This window comes from Ailuropoda melanoleuca, chromosome 2 (genome assembly GCF_002007445.2).
Source record: "Ailuropoda melanoleuca isolate Jingjing chromosome 2, ASM200744v2, whole genome shotgun sequence".
NCBI lineage: Eukaryota > Metazoa > Chordata > Mammalia > Carnivora > Ursidae > Ailuropoda > Ailuropoda melanoleuca.
The window spans coordinates 31,597,063-31,619,508 of record NC_048219.1 but is presented as its reverse complement, the minus strand read 5'-3'; the positions used below and the strand labels follow the sequence as shown (position 1 = coordinate 31,619,508).

Below are 22,446 nucleotides of genomic sequence, written 5' to 3'. Positions count from 1 at the left end.
AAGACAAACGGAAATATTGGCAAGAATATCTGGTAGAGAAACTGAAACCCTCGTTCTTTGCAGGTGAGAGGGTAAACTGGTACAGCCACTTTGAAAAAGCTCTTTGCTAGTTTTTCAAAAAGTTACCATATGACCTAGTATGATACCTAGGAGAGAAATGGTACTTGGGGAGAAATGGTATAATACCAAGAACTGAAAAATACGCCCACACAGTGACTGATAGACCAGTGTCACAGCAGCGTTATGCATACTAGCCCCAAACAGAACCGACCTAAACGTCCTTCAGCTGGTGTGGTACATTGACACGATGGAATACTATTCAGCCAGAAACAAACGACGTGAAGCAGTAACACGTGCTGTAACACGGAGGAACCTTGGAAACATGATGAGAAGCGAAAGAAGCCGCTTACAAAGGACCACACATTGTATGATACGCTGTATGAAAAGCGGTTTCCCTCCAGAATAGACAAGTCCATAGAGACAGCAAATGGACAAGTGGTTGCCTCGGTTGGTTTGGGGGAGATGGGGAGTAACTGCTCATGGGTGCAGGGCTTCTTTTGCAGGGTGAAAAGGTTATGCGATTAGCTAGCGATGATGCTTGCACAAGTCTGTGGAGGTACTGAAACCACGGAATTACATTCCTTACAAGAGGGAATTGAATGGTATGGGAATTATATGTCAATAAAGCTGTTATTTAAAAAAATTCCGGCTCTGCTGTTGGTGTTGGTCATTGACGTTATCTTCCGTAAAATAGGGCAGGTGACAGTCTAACTTAAAGAGCAAGTGTGAGGATTACATGAAAGATTGCATGTAAAATCTTGGCACAGCGACTGGTAGAGTGAATGGTCGATAATTGATAGTGACAATGTTGATGATTTTCCTGAAATACATGTCCTTTCTTTTGTCCATCCTGAAGCATAGGGTCAGTGGTGCTTTCAGCAAAATAGGCTGGGGATTCATCATGACTTGGGATGCATGAAGACTGACCCTTACCCCAATACCCTCACATCATACGTGTCTCTGATGGAATAGCCTTATGGCTCTGGTATCTGTTATTTATTTCTTAACTAATATAACTGAGACCTTGCTCAAGATGTGCTCATGAAAAATTACCCTTTTAATGGTGGAGCATTTAATGAGAAACTGGATTATCTACTGCATAAGTGCCCTTCATACAAATTAGCTTGGCCCTGGGTCCTAATCTAAATTGGGCTCCCTACTTTCCTCTAAATGGCCTAATATTTTCTTATTAATCTCTGCCCTCATTCACCTGATCTGGCTCTGCCTCCTTATGAAGCGTCCTCCTTGGTAGAGCCCTGTGCCTTGACAAATATTCCTTAAGTCTGTCTCTGTATCTGACTTGTGGACATTTTCTGGGACATGATGCGGAGACCGGAAGGTGTTTGTTCCATTTTCAAGCTGTCTCTCCAGTGGGGTATTAATGCTGCCAGTGTATTAGGTAGCAACAGATTTGGGCCAGGTGAGTTTTAGTACAATATAAAGATGGAGAAGTCGGGTAGAATGAGAAGCAATTAGTCCTGGTGGTTAAGAGCACAAGCCTGAAAGCACAGAACACAAGCAAACCAGAAGCCTGGGCTTTGGCATCAGACAGATCTGGGTTCAGGTCTCACTCAGTTAGGTTTAGACAAATTACTTGGCCTCTCCAGTGTTCCATTCAGGTCCTCATTTATAAAAACAGGAATGACAGTACCTACATCTAGGGTTATTTCTGGGGCTAAACAAGTTGGTGTATACAATGTGCTTTGAACAGAGCCTGATAAATGCTACCTGTAGGTACAGCTTGGAGAAGTCCCACACGGTCAAAGGAATTTGATCAGTGACTGAAATAGTGTCATGTGTTGAAGAAGCAGAGATGGTTTTGGGGACAGAGTAACATAACCTTCCCAAGAACCAGGGGAAGCCATGGGCCACTCCCACCCACCATTGCATGATGGTGCAGAGAGAGGTGACCTGTAGGAACACAGCTGTGTGGTTGGGCCAGATGTCTGTACGGGGTGTATCATGGCAAATATCTTCTTTGTTCCTAGCTTTAGTCTCTGACATCTGCCTCACAGAATCCTGAGGCTGAATATTTACATGGATCATAGGTTCTGACTAATCATCCCTGTGTTATATCTGCTTTGTGGAATATGATTCAAAGGCTTGCATAGACCAGGAATCAGCAAGGGTACAGTGGGAAGAAGCACCAGCTGGAATTCAGGGGTCTGGCTCTGCAGACCCTTCTCCTTTGTGCCCTCCCTCCCTCAGCATCGTATCTTCTATGTGCTTCTTTCACTGGGTTGGTAACAGTGGCAACAGCTGCCATTTTCTGAGAACTTACCATGTGAATCCATGCTTCTCATGTGCTCTCTCCTAGAAGTTACTTTTCACAATAAATCTGAATGGAGATATTTTATCCACATTTGACAGATGAGGAAACCAAGGCTCAGCAGACCGTTTAGTTGATTTTCAAGTGAAAAAGCCATGCTTTGAAATGAGGAAGCCCAACTAAGGCTGCTACCTTCTTACACAACTGGCAGAGTGGGTTGCGCGTTTTTATCTTCAGTCGCCAAAATCTCGAGCTTGCAGGGGCACAGGTTTTGTCTCCTGTGTCTGTTGCAGTGAGATATAGCATCCAGCACAGAGGAGACCCTCCGTCAGTGAGGGATGATTGAATGAATGAACCACAAGTTATGTTTTTTCAGTAGAAAAGCATTATGCAGTGGTAACTATTGCTGTTGTTTTCCCCCTGTTTTCAGCTCAAATAATTCTCAACCATATTATGGAAAGGCCTAGTTTGCACGTCATATAGATAAAGGGAAGTAGACTGAGCTCTCTCTCCCGTGCTCGGCTCCTTGGTTTCTGCCCCATGATGGCAGGCTTGATGGAGGAGGTATTAGAAGTTCAAGGTCATGATTTCCGGGACATGAGTATCAGAAGGCTAGGGTGCTCCAGCTTTTAAGAACCACGTGTGCAGGGGCGCCGGGGTGGTGCTGTCGTTAAGCGTCTGCCTTTGGCTCAGGGCGTGATCCCGGCGTTATGGGATCGAGCCCCACATCAGGCTCCTCCGCTATGAGCCTGCTTCTTCCTCTCCCACTCCCCCTGCTTGTGTTCCCTCTCTCGCTGGCTGTCTCTATCTCTGTCAAATAAATAAATAAAATCTTAAAAAAAAAAAAGGAACCACATGTGCAAACTTTACGAAAGTTTGATTTTAGAAATTTCAACTCCTCTGTATTCATCTTTTTTTTTTTCCTGACTGCGTGAACTTGGGACAAGCTCCTTGAATTCTGTGACCTTCATCTTCATTATCTAGAAAATGGATATGGTTGAGTTTTTATGAAGAGTGGGGATCGAGTTTATAAAACATCTCCCATGAAACACTCAGTTCACGGAAACTTTACTGTCCTTATTTTATGCAGACGTACTTGAACTTCTGGTTGACGTGTCCTAGCAAAATATTATGTTAAAAATTACTGAGAAAGGCTGTTGCAGGATATGGGCCCACCGTACCAAGTTGCCTATTTCTATACACACACGAGTTAGAGAAGAGATATTGTAAAACCTCTTTTTTTTTTCTTATAATTGTCCCTGGGTCATTACTTGATACAAAGCAATTACTCTGGAGTCTCACTATAAAACAGCCCATGGAATTGGGTATAAGAAGGTCTTGGACCCTGGCCAAAGTCATATTAAATGCTGGAAATGCCAAAGAGGCTCAGTGCTAATACTGCTCTAACAAGAATGTCAGACGTGAACTCTTAGTAGGGGATTATTATTTGTTGAATATCTGGTGTGTATCAAACTCTGTATTGGGTGCTTTATACTTGTTGTCTGATTTAATTATCTTAATGCCTCATTGGGGTTGGTTATTTTTAATTCTTTTTTTTTTTTTTTTTCTTCTCTGCCTGAGAAAACAGAGGCTCCAAGAGAAGTAATTTGCCTCTGGATTTAAAAAGATAGAGCCCTCAGTCTGAGAAACAAACTGAGGGCTTCGGGGGGGGGGTGGAGGAATGGGATAGACCGGTGATGGGTAGTAAGGAGGGCACGTATTGCATGGTGCACTGGGTGTTAATACGCAACTAATGAAACATCGAACCTTGCATCAGAAACCAGGGATGTACTGTATGGTGACTACTCTAATGTAATAAAAAAAAAATTAAAAAAAATAAAAAGATAGAGCCAGAATTAGCGTCCAGGGGAACCAGCATTCTTTTCCACACGGTCTAGTGATTTGACTTTCTTAGAACATAAGTGAAACCGGAGAACGAATCTCGGCACTTGTGGGTGTTTAAAGACTGTGGGACCTGAATACTTACATGCCTGAATCCTGCTTTTCTCTGTTTTTAGGTCAGGATCGCAGCGAAGCCACTTTGATAAAGAGGTTTAAAGGTGAAGGGGTCCGGTACAAGGCCAAGCTGATCGGGATTGATGAGGTTTCTGCAGCTCGGGGAGACAAGTTATGTCAAGATTCCATGATGAAACTCAAGGTGCTGTACAAACATTTTACTTTCGATATCACGGGTTTTATGGGACTGAGGGGAGGGAGTGATTATGATCATTGTGGTAAACCTTTTTATTTATTCGTTCATTAGTAAATTGAATCACTGCATGTATTGATTGGGAAGAGATTTCGATCATTATGAAAATGTTTATTGAGCACCTACTGTGGGGATATTTTGCTGGGGCCCCGTTTTATAACTTCTGAGAGTATCACCGTTTATTCAATGTTATCTTCATGGTGCAGTGCCTGCAAAAAAAAGTGAAATTGTCAAATTTTATAGTCCCTCACAATTTATGAATCTTTGCCCCTTTGTTATTTTTGAATACGTTGTAAATATTTTACCATATGATAAATATGGTAAAAGATGCTGTTAGGATGAAAGCTGACTTTATTCATTCTTATCATTCTTATTAATGTTCCAAACACTCTGTAAAAGAAAAATATTTTTTAAAGTAATATGTGATGAGACTGTGGTATTTGGGGACATCACAGAGAGGCTTCTGATTATAAATGCTTTAAAGAAGGCTTTTTTATTGAAAAATCTAAGAAAGAAATTGGAAAAAATTAGTATACAAAATGAAATTATGTTATTAAATGGCCTTTTAAAACATATGAAAAAGAGCATCATTTGTTCCCACATTCTGGTCTTCATATAGTCTGCGTTTCCTTCTTTTAAAGAGCGAATTTAAAATATTGAAAAAACAAATGAGTTAGCAGGAAGTCTACAAAATACCTTATGCATTTAATCCATATAATTTAAGTATCTTCCCGATTATAGAATTCACAAAATGTCATTGTGTAAAATATTTTGAAAATACAGAAACATATAAGGAGAAAAATTAAAATCATCCATAATCCCACCACACAAAGAAAATCAGTGTCTACATTTTTGTCTGTAACTTACAATCTGTCTTTGTATGTTTATTATATGAATTATAAACATGTAATACAGTTGAAATTACTATTATACAGTCTTATACACTGTTTTTTTCTCACCTAATGTAATATTTATGAGAATTTTTTTTCATATCTTCAAATAGTCCCTCAGGACACAACTTGGTCAGTGTAATTTTTACTTTTAAGTGTAAGAAAGGAGGAACAATAGAAAAAAAATATCTCTACATGGCTGGCCAAGTTCCTTCTAGTACGAACTGGGATAGTATCTGTAAAACACCCTCTATGTTGCCTTTTCTTTCCTATTTGCCTAATAATTCAGAGCTATTATTTTTTATTTATACTATACAAATTTTCTCAGCAGTTTAACATGGATATCAGATACTAAGTCTCCTTAGTATGACTGTAAGAATCATCATTTTAAAATAATCTTAATTTCTATTTTTTTTTAATTTTTAAAAAGACTTTATTTATTTATTTGAGAGAGAAAGAGTAAGCATGAGCTGAAGGGAGAGGGAGAGAGAATCTGAAGCAGATTCTTTGCCAAATGCAGAGCCCGATGTGGGTCTCGATCTCATGACCACGAGGTTGTGACCTGCGCTGAAACCAAGAGTTGGCCACTTCGCCAGCTAAACCACCCAGGCACCCAAAAATCTTAATTTTCTAAACTGTGTACCCATTATTTTTTTAGCTGTTACAGAAGCAATTTTTATTTTAATAGTTATGTATCTATTATAAGGTATACTAGAAGAAGGTTTTAAAAGATAGCAAATCATGATTTCACAGATTATCACCTTGGAAAAAGTTAATGTATGTTTTCTTTCTTTCTTTCTTTCTTTCTTTCTTTCTTTCTTTCTTTCTTTCTCCCTCTCTTTCTTTCTTTCTTTCTTTCTTTCTTTCTTTCTTTCTTTCTTTTTATAATTAAGCAAGATTATGAGATTTTAGGACAATCCAGTAATGAACTCTCTTCTTCAGCTAAGCTCAAATCTGATTGATAAGTAGATAACAAAGTCTGACAGGAGTCAGTCTGCCAGTGGGCAGATTGCAGAGAGAACCCAAAAGAAACTGAGCCTGGAGTCCTCAGCCTCCCTGCAGACTCCCTTCAGACAGAGCCATGCCTTCTTCCCCAAGGAGACCCTACTCAGTGATAGGGATGAAGGCCAGAATCTTCATTTTTGCTGAAGTCCCTCCTTACTGAGCATGAGGCCAGGCAAATGGAGATTTGCTCCTGACAAATATTAATTAAAGGACATCAAGAAAAATCTCCCAACAGCCTTGTTCTCACGCAGAGCCACAAGCAAGTCTGCTGAGGAGCCGATGCAGCTTCTCCCAGCATGCTGTTGGATAGCCATTCACCAGGAATGCGTCCCAGGGCTCCTCTTCGGCCAGTTGCCTTCCTGGAAGGGGTGAGGTCTAGGTGACTTGGAGCAGGAGTCTGCCTGCTCTCCCTGCAGGTTCTCTGTCCGCATTCATGTTGACTCAAGCTAGCTGGACCAGGCCTGGCGGTGATTGCTGACCTTGTGCGTGTGCATGTGTTACCTGCAGTGAAGTGCCCCATCTGTCACCCCTCAGAACTATGAGGTCCCCAAAGCCCCGAGAATTTGTCCTGCCATAACACACTCCTGTCAGATGCGCTGAGCTCATTGAGGGGATCTTGGTTCCCAGACAATTGTGTTTCATTATTTGCAAGTTGCTGAGAAGAATGTTGACATTTCAGCTCCCAGTGGTTTTTCTTTAGGAAACAGAAACATAAATGATCGATTCTCCATTTGGCCACCTGCCCAGGAAAGAAAGAGGCAGAGAAGTACAAAATGCCTGTTAGCCTTGCAAAGGGGCCCACTTGTTCACATTAGGCCATATGAGAAATAAAAAGAAAATCTGCTTTCCTTTGCTAGACTCTTTGAGGCTGGTACCTTTTCCTGTTTTAGAGAGTTTTCTTTTGGATTATAGAGATTTGAGAGGGGATCCATATTCCAGGTACGAGTGGGCTGTCACCTGTCCTCCAGCAAAACACCATCATCATCATGTTTTAATTTAGAGTCGACATAAGCATTTTCCCATATATCACCTTTTTTGATCTTGTGAGATAAATATTAGCCCCCCCCGTTTTACAAATAAGAAGCCTGAGGTTCATAGAAGTTAAAGGATTTGCCCCAGAACCTTCATTTAACCTGTGTTAAGCCCAGAATTTCAAACCTCGATCTCTGGATGCCCAGTGTTGGATAAGACATAGTTCAGGGCTTAATTATATTCTTTTTTGTATCTGCATTTAATTTATCTTGGTTCCCCAATGAGATATTAGGCCCCCACCAGTAAGTTACTACCCGGTACCCACACATCATTGACTTAAAAAGTAGTCAACTTTTAGAGACGTTGGGCAAAACGGTGATGGTGGACACCCCAGGACGGGATGAGATCTCCCAGAGACAATGCCTGGAGGGCTAATTACAGAGCTCTAAATATGTCAGCTGGGGTCCTCTAAGGAGCAGAGCCCACCCTGGCTAGGTCAGATGAGACACTTTCATGAAAGAGCCACTTACAAAGGGTAGGTAAGGTTAAGTAAGGGAACAAGGGATGGTGAAGGTCCCAGGAATCTGCAGTAGGAGGAAATAAATTTACTGAAACCCATGGAGAGCAGTATTGAGGAGGAAGTCCCCTCCCTTACCAAGCAAGAGTATAGGCCCTGCCAGAGATATAGCACAAAGAGGGAAAGGATACAGATGGAATACCCTGACCTCTCCCTCTGTCCACCTCTGATCTCCTGCCTGTCTTGCACTGGTGAAACCCAACTGGAAGCCAGACGGCAGGAAGCCCAGAGGACCAGGGAAGGCAGTCCACAGGGGCCAGGCTCTGGGCACTAAGCAGAGTAGAGGAGAATATTTAAATTCTCTCTCTCTTTTTTTTTAAACTGGGAAAAGTGAGATTTGGGGTGAGTTTTTTCCAAGGTTTGTATATCTAATAACTGGGACAGCTGAGATTGGAGACCAGCTTTTTTTTTTTTTTTTAAATCATGGAACATTCTGGAATAACACTGTAGGTTTTCAGCCATTCATGCCTGAAGCCTATTGTGTTTTCCTACCTGCTTTACAGGATCCACCGAGATCACAGCCATCCCGTTATGTGCATAGGGTTTCTCAGAGCCCTTTCCTGTGCTTCCCCTTAACTCATCCTCAGGGGACCCCTGAGCTGGACAGGGCAGCCAGTGAATCCTGCCTGACGTGTCTGACCCTCTGTGTGTCACTTCTTCATGGAGATACTATGTGTGACTCCCCAAGGGATGCCTGTGTCCATCATTCCACAAGCACCTGGCACGAGGCACTGCTTCATAGTATGAATGTTAGTACCAGTAATCATGACGACTGTTATCCACCCAGCTGTCCCCACATGCAACACACCGCACTAAGTGCTGTACATGTGTAACTGTTTTCAATGTCTGAACACCCTAATGAGGTAAGAAATGTGATGATTTTCATTTAAAGTTCCCCTTCACTGTGGAGTCTGGGAGCTGATGGTTCCACTGGCTATTTGCAGAACACTTTTGACATATCTGTAGTATATTGCGTAGTCTTTTTTTTCCCCCATCTATGTGTCCCCCCCCAAAAAAAAAGCTCTTAAGGAAGGTTATAATAGAAGGAGGCTCAACATGGGAATCGGAAAGATTGCTGTTGGAATTGTTTCTCTGTCTTATTAGTTCCTTGAGGTTTCAGGAGGTCACTTCAGCCCCTGGCCTTCTGTTTCCTTACACGCAAACTAAGGGAGATGATTTTTACTTTCCAGGATTAAGCATGGGCTAAATTATATGATACGAGAGAGAACCTGTAAACACGTAAGTGTAGGTACCCAAGAAAATGCTTGGCTGTACTTTCCAGATTTCCAGCAGTGCCTTCCTCGGTCAGGTGGCTAATGGGAGGTGCAGAGCCCCAAAGGGCACCTACATCCACATCTCGTGACCCCCAGTCCGAGCTGTCTCCTGGACATCTGCTCATTTTGCGTCCGGCAGTGAATAATCTCGTGGGGAGATGAGGCCGTGAGGCGTGCCGTCTGCCGGTAGACTGCTTTGGCCTTAGCGCCATTTTTCAGAGCTTGACTCAGGGTCCTGTCTCACAGGAGAAACATGCTTGATAAAATTGGAGTTTTATTTCCCCAAAGACGGCGCTGCACGGATAGTCCTTCCCTCTTTCATTTGTCATGTAAAGCCACCAGCAGCAGCCCCAAGCAGAAACGCTCCTGGAACCCGTGCGTGTGCTCTTTCCCTTCTTCCCAGCCTCCTCTGGGTACAGCTGCGTTCTGCTATTAGAGGGGGCGGTAATTCAGAGAGCGGGGGACTGTGGGCCTGTCTGGAGATGGAGACATTGAAGCCGCTCGCCTTGATCGAAGGTGCAGCCCTCTCCCCACCAGGGACTGTGATGTTCTCTCCTAAGAGGAGCTGAACACGGAGGAAGGGCTCCCCGCCCCTTTGACGCGGTCCCTCCAGTCCTTCTGTTTACGATGGAGTGATTTCTCGTTCTTTTTGTGTTATGTCTGGAGATCTGAAGTTGGAGGTTCAGCTGCAGAGGGTGCCAGCACCAGGTTATTTTATTCCAAATCCAGCCAAGAACCCAGCGTTCAAAGTCTGGCGGGCCCACTCGCTGAGGGAGGGAAGGTCACTTCCCCTTTCAGGTGCCTCCTTGATGCTGGGCTCCGTTCTCGATACTGGGCACATAGCATGGATTAAACAGAGTTGTGGGCACAAGTGAGCTTTGGCTCTATTGGGCAAAGGCAGATGGTCACCAAATGAATAAATAAATATATCAGATGGCCATAAGGACCAGTGAGGAAAAAGGGAAGCAGGGAGAAAGAGTGAGGTGCAAAGAGGGCAGGGGTCGGAGACAGTGTCCCCCCCAGTAGGATGGCATTAGAAATAAGAATTACCCCCCCGGGGCTGCAAAAACATCTTTTGGTCATTCTCCCCATGTTCCTGAGAGTCATCCCTCAGTGAATTCCCAGGAAAGCAAGCTGCATATCGAGGACTCCAGAAACCTGTGGCCAAGCAGGACACTTACAGAGACAGAGGACTTAGCTTTGGGGGGTGAGTCACTCTCTTTAACTATTTAGAGGACAGGCACTGCAGAGGGATCCCTGGTCACTGAGGGGCAGCCCTGAGAGGTTGAAAGAGCAACGCTGGAGAGAGTCACCCAGAGAAATTTTGGCTTGCTAGAAAGAAGCCACCGCATGAAGAATTAAGTGCCCCCTGCACCGGGAGTCTGGAGAGCTGCATTGTAGGCTTAGCTCTCCACCAGCCCCCGTACCACCTCCGCACTGCCCACCCCCACACTGCCCACCCCCACCTCCCAGACTTCATTTTCCTCACCTGTCAGCTGGAAACGTGGAAGATTTTTCTCTAGCTCTGACATTCTGTCCATCTGCAAGGGTGTAAGTGGTGCTCGAGAATGAATGGGTGACTCGGAAGGGAGTGACTTTCCTACTAGTGGTCCCCAAACAGGAACCAGAGCACAGACTTTTAGGGACAGTCGTTCATTTACTCGAAGAAGTTAATTTTCATGACATCCCTGTAGTGTTCCGGGCACCGTACTAGGTACTTGACATAAATTTTCATTTAATTCTCTTACCCATGCAAGGATAGTGTTTACACTTGAGTAAGTGGCAGTGAGAATTAAGTCACTTGCCCAAGATCACAGAGAGCCAGGAGCATAAGCCAGCCGTCCGGTTGCACAGAACATTGCCGGTACCCAAAGTGACAGTAACCGAACAGCCTCAAAGGGTTGACCCGTCCCTGTGCCTTCTGGTCATCCCTGTTCCTAACACCACTGGTTCTCTGATACTGAGGTTGTGAACATGTTCTTCTGATGAGAGATCAGATGACTTTTATCTCCTAGAAACACGATGTCATGATTATTTTCGACTTTTCTACTCCTGGAAGCCCAGAACTATACCTGCTGATAGTTGGGCTTGATCTTGCACTCAGGGCAGGCTAATAGCAACAAAGGGGCTAGAAGGTCCAAAACACCTAATACAGAGATAGGAACACGCCCCCACCCCGAGTATAAATCCCTTGGAATGTCCTTACCCTCAGAGTGGTACCCTCACATGAAGCCCATGCTTACCTGTCAGTGGCCACCACAGAAGCTAATTTAAAAAGTAAGTGGCTTCGCTCTTAACTTGCATCTTATCAGCTTTGGGAGAACTCTGAATAGTACATTCATCTCACAAGAATGACAGAGTGCCTCTTCCCTCCAGGGACTGTCCTGGGCACTCGGGATAGAGCAGTGAGCAGAGGGACACCTGTGCCTTCTAACTGACTCAGATACATAGCTTTGGTTTATAAAAAGTTTGGAAAAGTGGGGAAACAGAGGCATTGATAAATGGAATGCGTTTGATAGGTAACTTCCTACCAAAAAGGGTAAAGGAAAATAGAAAATGTGTGTGGGGAGAAACTGCAGACTGTAAGCATGTAACTCTGATGATCATATTTTTCCAGACAGAAGGGAGACTTGCAGTCTGGCAATGGTTTTTGTTTTCTTTGTAGTCTCTAAAATCGATTCCTATGAAAGCTTTGTCCAGAAGTATAAAGATAAAATCACATTCAGGAATACATTCTGTAACTCCTCTTTATTTAATAGATTGAAACCACATACAGTATGAAGCCCAGCAACATATTATTAACAAGAGGATCATATCGTGTTTACCGTGGGGTCTTGAATTCTGAGCTGGATATCTAGGCATGAGGAGGTGTTCGATAAATCTTGGGTGGCTCCGTGAATCAGTGTTCAGGTATCTATTGATACAGTGTTAGATATAATGTTAGGGTAACCATTACCCTAAAAAATCAAGCAGAGGCAAACACGTCGGTCAGGGAAGCACGGAAGGGGCAAAGGGAGAGCAGTGTTCGTTATTGGTGGCATTGGCAGATGGTGGCTGACACGCCTTTGGGACTGGAGGGAATCTTCAAATGAAACACTCAAGTAAAAACCATGTCTTTCCTTTCAACAGGGCGTTGTTGCTGGCGCGCGTTCCAAAGGAGAACACAAGCAGAAAGTCTTTTTAACCATCTCCTTTGGAGGTATCAAAATATTTGACGAGAAGACAGGGGTAAGTAAAAGAATCCCATGGCATTGTGAAATTGAATCCATTGACAGATGTGCCCTTAAAAGCCTCTACTCTCTGGGCAGGAATATCAAACAAGCATAAAAACACATAAAGCAACTGACAAACTTGATCAACTGTGATCGTCCATCAAAGGGACGCTCTTCCCTGACTTGGCCATAGTGTTTCTAACAGTGTGATTGTGATAAAAGTGTCACACAGGCCCGGGAATCTAACAGGAGATTGATGAGCTTTGAAGTGCAGTGGGTAACGTGACGGTTTAAGTTAAATTTCTTTGTGTGTTGGCAGCTTTAATGACATGCATCCTACAGGAAGACACATGAATGTCTTTTGACTTGGTCAAAGCCCCCAGACCTTCCTGAGTTTAGCCTTTGCCACTTTGCAATTGCTGTAATCAAAAAGAATGGCGTTTCCAATCTTAGAAAAGTCTGTCACTGCATGACCAGGAAATGTCAGGGCTGATGTGTTTGTTGAACCTGCCAAAGAAGTGGTTTGTGTTTTCATGAGCCCCCCCAGCAGCAATTAGCTCCCACCTTTTCTCCAGGGCTGCCCTATCATTGGTGGTCCTGTTCATTGATGATAAGGGAAAAACAGAAAAATGTTCTATGCTCTGTTTAGTCCAGAGAGCAGAGTCAGGTGGACGTGGTTTTTCCCTTTTATATATTGAGTGTTTTACAGCTTATAAAACACCTTTACATATATTACCTCCTTTGCACTTCCCAAGTTAATTTTCAAGCGTTGTATACACCAGCCTCAACCAGCCAAGTTACTCAACCTTAGTCATTTTGCATTATATTTTCTCTCCTTTGTTCTGACTCCTATTAGGATACCATACAGGTAGGAGGATGATAATTTAACAGTAAAAATGGGTTTTGAAGAAAAGCTTTTTCTGAATAATTAGTCATAGGATAGATATTTGTCTACCCAGATTCATTGCAGCATTAGTCACAGCAGCCAAAAGGCAGAAACTACCCAAGCATCCATCCACAGATGAGTGGATACACAAAATGTGGTGGCCTCATCCAATGGAATATTATTCAGCAGCAAAAAGGAAGGAAGTTCTGACACATGCTACTACACGAAGGAAACTTGAGAAGACATTATGCAAAGTGAAATAAGCCAGTTATAAAAAGGCAAATTCTGTTGGATTCCACTTCTGTGACATATCTAGATAAATGAAATTCAGAGACACAAAAAGTGCAACGGTGGTGGTGAGAGCCTGTGGGGAGCAGGGGCATGTGATGAAGAGTGAGGGTTTAGTGAGTACAGAGTTACTCCTTGGGAAGAAGAAAATGGCGCTCGTGGTGGATGGCTGGGGGCTGCTGCACAACGCTGTCCATACACTTTACACCCCTGAACTGCATGCCAAGAAATCTTAGAATGGGAAATTTTTAGTTATGTGAAGTTTACCACTATAAAAAAGAACTAGTGATGATAACTCCCCTTCATGAGGTACCTAGTGTCTACTACGTGCGTGTTAGTCATGTTACATACGTGATTCGGTTTTGCCCTCACAGCAGTCTTACGGGACAATAATGGTAATTATTATTTCATCAAGCGCATAGTATGTGCCAGGCGTTGTTGTGAACCCTTTGTAAGTACCAACTCTGTTAATCCTCATGACAGCCCTGTGAGGTAGATGGCGGTATCCTTTCCATTTTATAGCTGGAGATATGGAGGAGAGAAACATAGATGTAATTTATTGAAAGTAGGTGGTGGTTGGAGACAGGATTAGAATCCAGGTTAGTCTGGCCCGTGAGTCTTCTCACTTAACCTCGATACCTGTTATCTCTCAGGATAAGTGACTTTGCCAAAGGTCACCCAGCAAGTAGGAGGCAGAACTGGGGTTTGGCCTCCCGTTGGCCTGAGTCAGTAGGAGGGCAGTTGAGCTCTCTATTGTGGAGAAATGTAGGCCTACCTCAGAATGCCTTGGGAGAAGGGAGTTTAGAATGAGGGCATAAGCACAGGGAGTACAGGAGCTTGAATGCAACAAGATTAAGAGCCTAATGAATGCCTCTCCTGCCTTAATAAAAGTATAGTTTCTGAAACCAGGGAGTTTTTCCTTCTCTTGGGTAGACTCCAGTTTGGAGAGACTTGTGCTCAGTCTTGAACCTCACACTTGAAAAAGGACATAGGCAAATCAAAGAGTGTCCTGATGAGGAGGGCCAAGACACTTGGAGGACTAAAAACTATGTTGAACCAAGACTTCTCAGCACAGGTGTAGCCTCCTGAGCTCCCAGGTACACACAAGAGGCAGAGAGCTGTGGACTTGTAGAAACTGGTAGGATGTCATTGATCCCCTTAGCATCTTTACTGGGGGGAGACAAGTAATATGGATCAAGCCTAACCGGGAGATTTATATGCCCGAATACTGCATCATCATCTCTAGTCTACCTGCCACCGATAGCCGGTATAACCAGAGGCACAGGAGTGAGCTCGAATGTCGCAGACTTTATCTTGTCCAGGGGCCATGTTTTTGGGCATTGCTCTTGCATTATGTAACCCACCATTGGATAAGCTGTGCCCAGATCCTTAAAATCCCAATCACCAGATTTTAACTCATGAGGAGAGGTAGTTTATATTCTTGACCTAGAACTAAATCCTCAGTCAAGGGTGGCTAAACTGGCCCCAAAGAAAGATACCACCAAACTCTCCAATGCTATTTTTGGTTCTTCAACCAGACACAAAGGAGAACAACAGTAAAATCATTATTTCAGCTCAATGCCATTTGACTTTGTGGAAAAAAATGTCCGATCCCTGGTGAAGGATCAGGGAGAAGGCAGAGTCGGGTGTCTTCTGCTTGGCTTACTTCACTCCACTTCTGTATGATTCACATTAGGCCCTGGTAGCATCTGGCTTCTGCAGCCTGAGCTTGTTAATATGTCTCGACGCAAGTCTAGGGAAAGCTAGTAGAAGGGATTGAGTGTGTTAAAGCCTGGAACAGAGACAGCAGAGAGCAGGACACCCCCTATCCATAGTGGTCATCTCTCCACAAAGAGTTGTATAGTAGCGGAAGGAGCTGACTTGTTCTGTGTGACCCAACAAATAGAAGCAAGATTGGGTGATACAAGTTTCTTTGAAGCTGTGTCGGTTTATGAGGAGGAGGAATTGTCTGCCAGTTAGATGGACCACCTTCTGTGCTAGCGAGTTCCCCAGCACTTAGGAGTGTTCCGGTAGCAACCGTATGATGGGAAAATTGTGGAAGGAAGTCAAGTAGAGGATGAAGTATTGAACAAAGTCACATCGAAGTTGAATCCTGAGACTAGTTTTAAAATTCTGTTTCTTCCTTAAAGTCATCCCTGTTGATGTGCTTTATCTTCAGACAAATGGAGGTTTTTCAAACTCCACTGGAGATTAGTTTACTAAACCTTTGTTGTTGCCCAGCAGGAGACCAACTGAATTGTGCAGGGTAAGAGTTTAAGCGAAGTATTTTGTCCTACATATCAACGAAATGGAAAACTGGGTTTTTGTCATTTGGAATGACAAATTTTAGTTGTTTATCATAACTAAAGTATTCTCAAGCTTGACTGCATTTTTTTTCAAGCCAAAAAAAGAAACATTTGCAGAACGTGACAATAGCTAGAATTTTAAAATCCAAAAGCTGTCAAAAATGTTTTGATCCCAATTAAAGAGACCCTTTGCAGCAATTTACACCTTGTCTTGAATTTCAAAGGGTTCTTGATCCCAATCCTAACATGAGTAAATTCTGTTTTATTATTAGCATATTGCAGGGAATAAATCAATATTGAAAAGCTGTTCATATTTTCAGATAGCGAGGTATTGATAATGTGTCAAAGGGATCAGTGAGAATGCAGAAAATGTCATATATAAACTCATGGTTATTGGTAGTAGTAGGAGCTGTAGGAAATCAGGAATAGATGTGGTTTTCATATCAATGTTACTAGGTCCTCAAATCAGACCTGTGGGTACTAAGGCAGGAGTGAACTCATCTTCATTTTGCAGATAAAGAAACTGACTTGGCTGTAGACTCAAACCTTCCAATTTCAGATCTTCAGTCTTTCCAGGGAAACTTACTGACTTCTCTTCTCTCTTGATTTACAGTTTTCTTCCATAGAATTGGTATAATTTGCTGCCATAAAAAAATCATAAATATTGCGGGACCCTGACAATCAGTCTGTTTCCCAAGACAGAGGGCAGTAGTCTGAATCAACTTCTCAAGAGGCTGTAAGATCTTGTTGCCATAATCACGTGTAAATTTTGCTTGTTCATTGGGTTTAGCCCACCCTGATTTGAAACTACTGTATGTACCATCTGAAGTACATTACGGCAGTTCTGTGAAGTAGGTGCTCTTATTATTACCATTTTATAGTTGAGGAAAGTGAAATCCAAATTAAGTCCCACAATAGATTAAGTAGCAAGAGCTGAGATCCAACCCCAGGCAGTCTGGTCCAGGAGCCGTGATGCTAGTAAGACAGCACTAATAATAACATACCTTTCTTAGTCTGTTCGGGCTTCTCTAACAAAAATGCCATAAAGGAGACGGCTCATAAATAACAGGTATTTCTTTCTCACACTTCTGGAGGTGGGGAGTCAGATATCATGGCCCCGGCAAATTCACTGTCTGGGGAGAGAGCCCACTTCCTCATAGCTGATGCCTTTTTGCTGCATGTCCACACATGGTGGAAGGGGTCAGGATGCTTTCTAGAGCCTCTATTATCAGGACCCTAATCCCATTCAAAAAGGGTTCCACTCTCAGGACCTAATTACCTCCCAAAGGTCCCACCTCCTACTACCATCTCCTTGAGGGCTAGAATTTCAACATATGAATTTGGAGTGGGGAGGACATAAACATTCAGACCATAGCAATACCAAATTTTATAAATGATGTGCTTTTAAATATGTTAGAGCAGATTCAGTATTCTGTTTTATTGTCACCATTATTCATTTTCATGCTGATGACCTTTCCTGAGGGAAGGTGCAAAGAGTGGAGTTAGTACTGAAACTGTCTTGTGGATGGAACGTTGGCTGTGTAACCCATATGTGCTTAGGCAAGAGCAGATCGGATGCCTCTTCTATGCCACGTGATGCTCTGTTTCCTGGGGATTCAAAGATGAATTAGACTTGGTCCTTGCCCCTGAGCCTTTCATAGTCTGGTTTCACCAGACTTACAAATGGAACTGACAATTGCTAAAACCCAGGTGTGAATGGAGTTGTCAGGACTCAGGGGATCAAGACTAAGCTTTGCCTAGAATATTCAGGAATTTTTCACAGGAAAGGGCACACTGACATAGCAGTGGAGGAGTGAGCTAGAGAGGACCAGATAAGCAAGTCAGGAAAGAAAAATCGATATTTCAAAATGCACAGAGGTCTTAAAGAGAAAGCTACATGTGTTCATTCTTCTCTGCAAAAAGTATTAATGAGCACTTCTATAAACATGCAGATGAGCGAGGCCATATCTTTTTGTTCATCACCGTAGGCTATCTAGTTAGCACAATGACTCCCACATAGTAGGTGCTCAGTAATACTGCACAAAAATTAAATTGACTTAGTGATTAAGAACCAGCAAATGTACAAAGAAAAACTAGGGCATAGCAGGGGAGAGGTGGAGAGCGACCCAGGATTGAATATTGTCTCTCGTCATAGAGGGCTAATGATAACTTAAATGCAATGGTTGCACTTCAATCTCAGGGCTGATTTAATAATGTACTCTTCAGTGAAAACCAGATGTTACTTGTATCTCATCAAAAACAGGACTGTTCTTCCTTCAGTTCAAACTGGATGTTTTGAGTGGGGCTTAGGGAGAGCAGTTCAGGAAGAGGAAGGGAAAGTGGCCCTGGGGAAGGGGACAGGGAAGAAGAGGAAAGGGCTATAGAGCAGAGTGCTGGGATCTGGGAGTCTATGGGGCATCCCCGTCATGCAGGGAGCCCCTGAAACACTACACAGAACTCTCACAGGACTACTTATGAACTAGCCTGTAAGCTTCACGGCATGGTTTCCCACATGCTCGTGTGTGTCCTGTCTCATTGGACGCCAACCAGTTCTGGAAGGTTTGATTGCTGCCTCTTACAGATGAGTCTACTAAAGGTACAGGGAGGATAAGTGGCTTTCCCAAGGCTATTATGCGTAGCTATTATGTGTAGGAATTTATTTCAAATTCACATTTTGCAGCACCTGAGCTCATTTTCCTTCTCCTACTCCGGAGATTCTCCACTTCATTGGTTCTTATCCTGTACTGGGTGTTTTGGAACTTTATGTAGGCATTATGTGGTTACGGTTTTTGGGGAAGAGGGTCCTAATGCAGGAATTTAGTAGGGACAAAGATGCTAGACATCCTACAGAGTATAGGATGGTCACACACAACAGAAATGTTTCCTGTGCTATATGACTTTCAGATGTCTTACTAGACATCCATGTAGATAAAAAACCTATTTATAATGAACTGGATCTAAAATCTAACTCTGCATATAAGCAAAGTATATCCATAGGACTGAACTTTCCAGAAATGCAACTGAACTACAAGAAGGGAGTACTTTGTTTTATTGGATCCCCATCAAGAGCTGTTCTTCGTTTTGGGAAACCATACCACGTGATGCTCTTCACGTCTGAGTCACCAACATGGCGCTGGTGTCCCAGTTTCATGGTACCTGTCATGTTCACTATAACTCGACTCATTTGGCCCTTCCTTAAAAATGTCAGATATAGGGAAAAGAGCACCTGCATATTGAATTGAATATCAGACCAAAGGGTTTTGGTTGAACCATGTGTGTTGTAGCTCAGATTCTATTCAACGTACAGAGAAGTCGGTACAGGGACTATAAGGCCACCCTCAGTTCTTAAGATGCCTTTGTGCTAATCAGGAACAGGTCCTTTCTTTAAAACTCATTGCCATTTTCTGGTAAATTGTTACAATAAGTATGTACATTTTTGATGACTATAGCGTGTCTCATTCCCCTGGAAGCTGTGCAGTGTACACCCTGCCCAGCTGGACCTGGTAGATCTCGGCGTATCATCAGTGGATGAGCAGAATGCTGGGGTTACCTACCACATCTTGCCATTCCCTGTGCAAACCAGGCACTGCCCAGCTTTTGTGATTTTTCTCAAGGCAGCCCCTGCACTCTGAATGTCCTTTGCCTTGTTTCACACAGTAAATATCTCATTTTTCAAGGGCTTGTAATGTCAACAGTAATACCAACAGCAGTACAACACACTTAAATTTATCAAGACCTTTCTCTGGGCAAAGTGCTTCCTTCAACCAAGTGCTTTACACATTTCCTCCCGCATGCAGGATTCATATCGAGTCTGTCAAAATCCACGGCCCACACTCCTTGCCAGTATGGTGTAGGCACCAGAGTGTGGATGGAGTGGAGGGAACATGGATTCGAGATCCAAACTATCCTGGATCTACTCTTGCCCAGTAGTGTGATTGTAAGACAATTTTTCTTAAGGACATTGTGCCTCTTTTAGTCATCTGTAAGATGGGAATAATAAAAGTACCTATGTCTTAGGGTTGGTGCAAGATTAAATGAGGATTTAATTTAATCCCACAAGATTTAGAGTAGTGCTTGATATATACAAAGATCTAGATGTTAAATAATATCATGTCATTACCTATAGTGTGCCTTCTTTGGTACAGACCTTCTTATGTCCTCTAAGCAGAATGAAGAAATCCTTTTGTAATGTTCCTACAGCACACTCTGCTCTCCTTCCTCGTAGCAGACCATCACGCTCCCATCTGACAACACGCTCCACGAGGTGCCTGGTGCCTTGACTAGCCCTTGCTCTATCTGCAGGGTCTCGCATAGGCCCTAGCATGTGACAGAAATGCTAGTTGGCCACTGAAGGAAAGAGGAGGAAAGGCAATCAGGGAGGAGCAAAACAAAGAAGAAGGAAGGAAGGAACAAGGAAATAATGAATAAGTCAACTTACAATGAAATGCAAATCACCTGGGCCAGATCTTGGAGCCAAAGCTGCTCATTTTGCCACGCAGGCCGTGAGTCCAGGAAAGAACAATGTACGTGGTTCAGAGTGAACCCAGTCCTGGGATGTCCTGGATGGGAGGCCCCGTGCGCAGTGACTAACGTACTCATTTGCACTTGAAGAAACCTAGAACCTCAAGAGAAGTGATGCCTGACACCCCCCTCCCCCGCAAATCACATGCGAGGCACACAGATTTGAACACCCCTCGGGGCTCCCCTGAGTCACTCTGATGCTCACAAACAGGAAGTAGGAAGTGTTCGCTTCCCTCCCTCCACTTCCTTTATTTTGTCTTTCTCTCCTCTATACCGTGTCCATGCTCTCTGCTCCCTCGATCAGTGTTCAGGCTCCCGCGTGCCTGACAGCAGCCCCAGATCCATTTTAATATCAAAGAGACTGAACATCTAAGGGGGGATAATTGGATCTCTGTATGTTTAGCTTCTTGTTGGATGATATTGGATTTTAATTTATCACAATAAAGAATCAATTTATAGCTCAAAACCAACATATTTTTGGAAACTGGTACAATGAGGAAGCTGCCTCCGGAAGATCATTTTGGCAGGATCTTGTAATTCGTGACAGGGGGGAAAGGATGTCCCTATCACCCTGGAAAGTGAGACCGTGAATGTTTCCAAGCAGATCTGGTAAATTCAGAAATGTAATATCTTTCCCTTAATGAATCATTTTTATCAATTTTGGTCTTTAAGGAGGTAAAGAGGTAGCATTTTCTTTGCTAGCTCCTTTTACATGCTTGGTCTCATTTCTTTCTATCCCCTAAGGACTCCACTAAAGAATATTACTAGCATTAAACAGATGCAGAAACTGAGACCCAGAGAGGTGAAGGGACTTGCACAAGGCCAAATATCAAACCAGTTGCAGAGCCGGGGACGGCCCCCAGCATGGCACAGTGGCCAGGCCCACATTCTTTCCAGTTCCTGGTGGTGGTATCTCAGCCCTTCAAGGGTAAAGTGGCCGTTCCTTGCTCTCCAGCGGGGAAGTCAAACTGTGTCTAGGGTTCTCATCATGCAGACCGGCCCTGTGACTGAAGGTTCATCAGCTACACTTTGGGCTTCTGAAGGGGGGAGGGTGTGTGAGCCACTGGTCTCAAAGCTGCAGAGCCTACATGCGCAGGGTGACCTTGGGTGTGGCTCATCTGCTTGCTCCCTGGGACTCTGTTTCCTCAGCTGATGGTCATTCCACAGAATTGTTATTATTAAAGGTCCAGAGAGCAAACATGGTGGGTCGCGTGGGCTCTGGCAACTATTTCATTCCGCCTTTGTACCGTGAAAGCCACCTCACCCAACATGTAAACAAATGATTTTGGCTGCGTTCCGATAAAACTTTGTCAAAATAAGTATCTAGTTCATGAGCCGTACTTTGCTGGCTCTGTTCTGGCTGATTACTAAGGAGTCTTCTTACTTTCTCATTCTGGCACTCGGATGAGCCCAGTGGGAGGGCAGGTTGAATACCAGCTGAAGACCTCAGGTGCTTCCTCTCTCTCAGCCCTTTGTTCACTGTTCTTTCATGGCTGACTTTTGGGATGAATGCAGAAGTGGGTTTTGTTTTGTTTTGTTTTGTTTTGTTTTATAAACTTTGAAGATAAGTATTCAGCTTTGAGGAATTGTATTACTTATTGCTACCATTTGTTGAGCACTAATTGCCAGACACTGTGAAGTGCTTCCCATATATTTTTCTCATTGAATTCTTGCAGTCCATCTGTTAGTTATATAGTATTAGCCTCACTTTACAGAGGAGGTGACTAGGATTCAGAGAGGTTAGGTCACTTAACAGGACTGCTGTGAAGTTTTCATCAATTTCTTCATTTTTTTTTTTTGGTCAATTTCTTCATATTCATTGAGTACGTACTATGTGCTCAATGGGATATGCATACATGGGTGAATAAAAGGAAGGTCCCTACCTCTTAGAGTTTACATTCTAATGTGGGGAGACAGCAAACAGTAGCCACACATCAATCCCATCCTCTGTTGGAGGGGTAGTCAGTGCTAAGGAAA

At 43.3% G+C, this 22,446-nt stretch overlaps 1 protein-coding gene across 12 annotated transcripts in view; it reads left to right on the top strand.

Annotated features, from left to right (window-relative positions):
* Positions 1-22,446, top strand: part of DAB1 (DAB adaptor protein 1) — a 1,110,909-nt gene that overhangs the window by 969,185 nt on the left and 119,278 nt on the right. For all 12 annotated transcript variants that reach the window (XM_034653311.1, XM_034653315.1, XM_034653282.1 and 9 more), the window contains 2 exons: positions 4,348-4,487; positions 12,386-12,484. In XM_034653311.1, the coding sequence (XP_034509202.1) occupies positions 4,348-4,487; positions 12,386-12,484 (239 nt within the window). The remainder of the gene's footprint in view (positions 1-4,347; positions 4,488-12,385; positions 12,485-22,446) is intronic.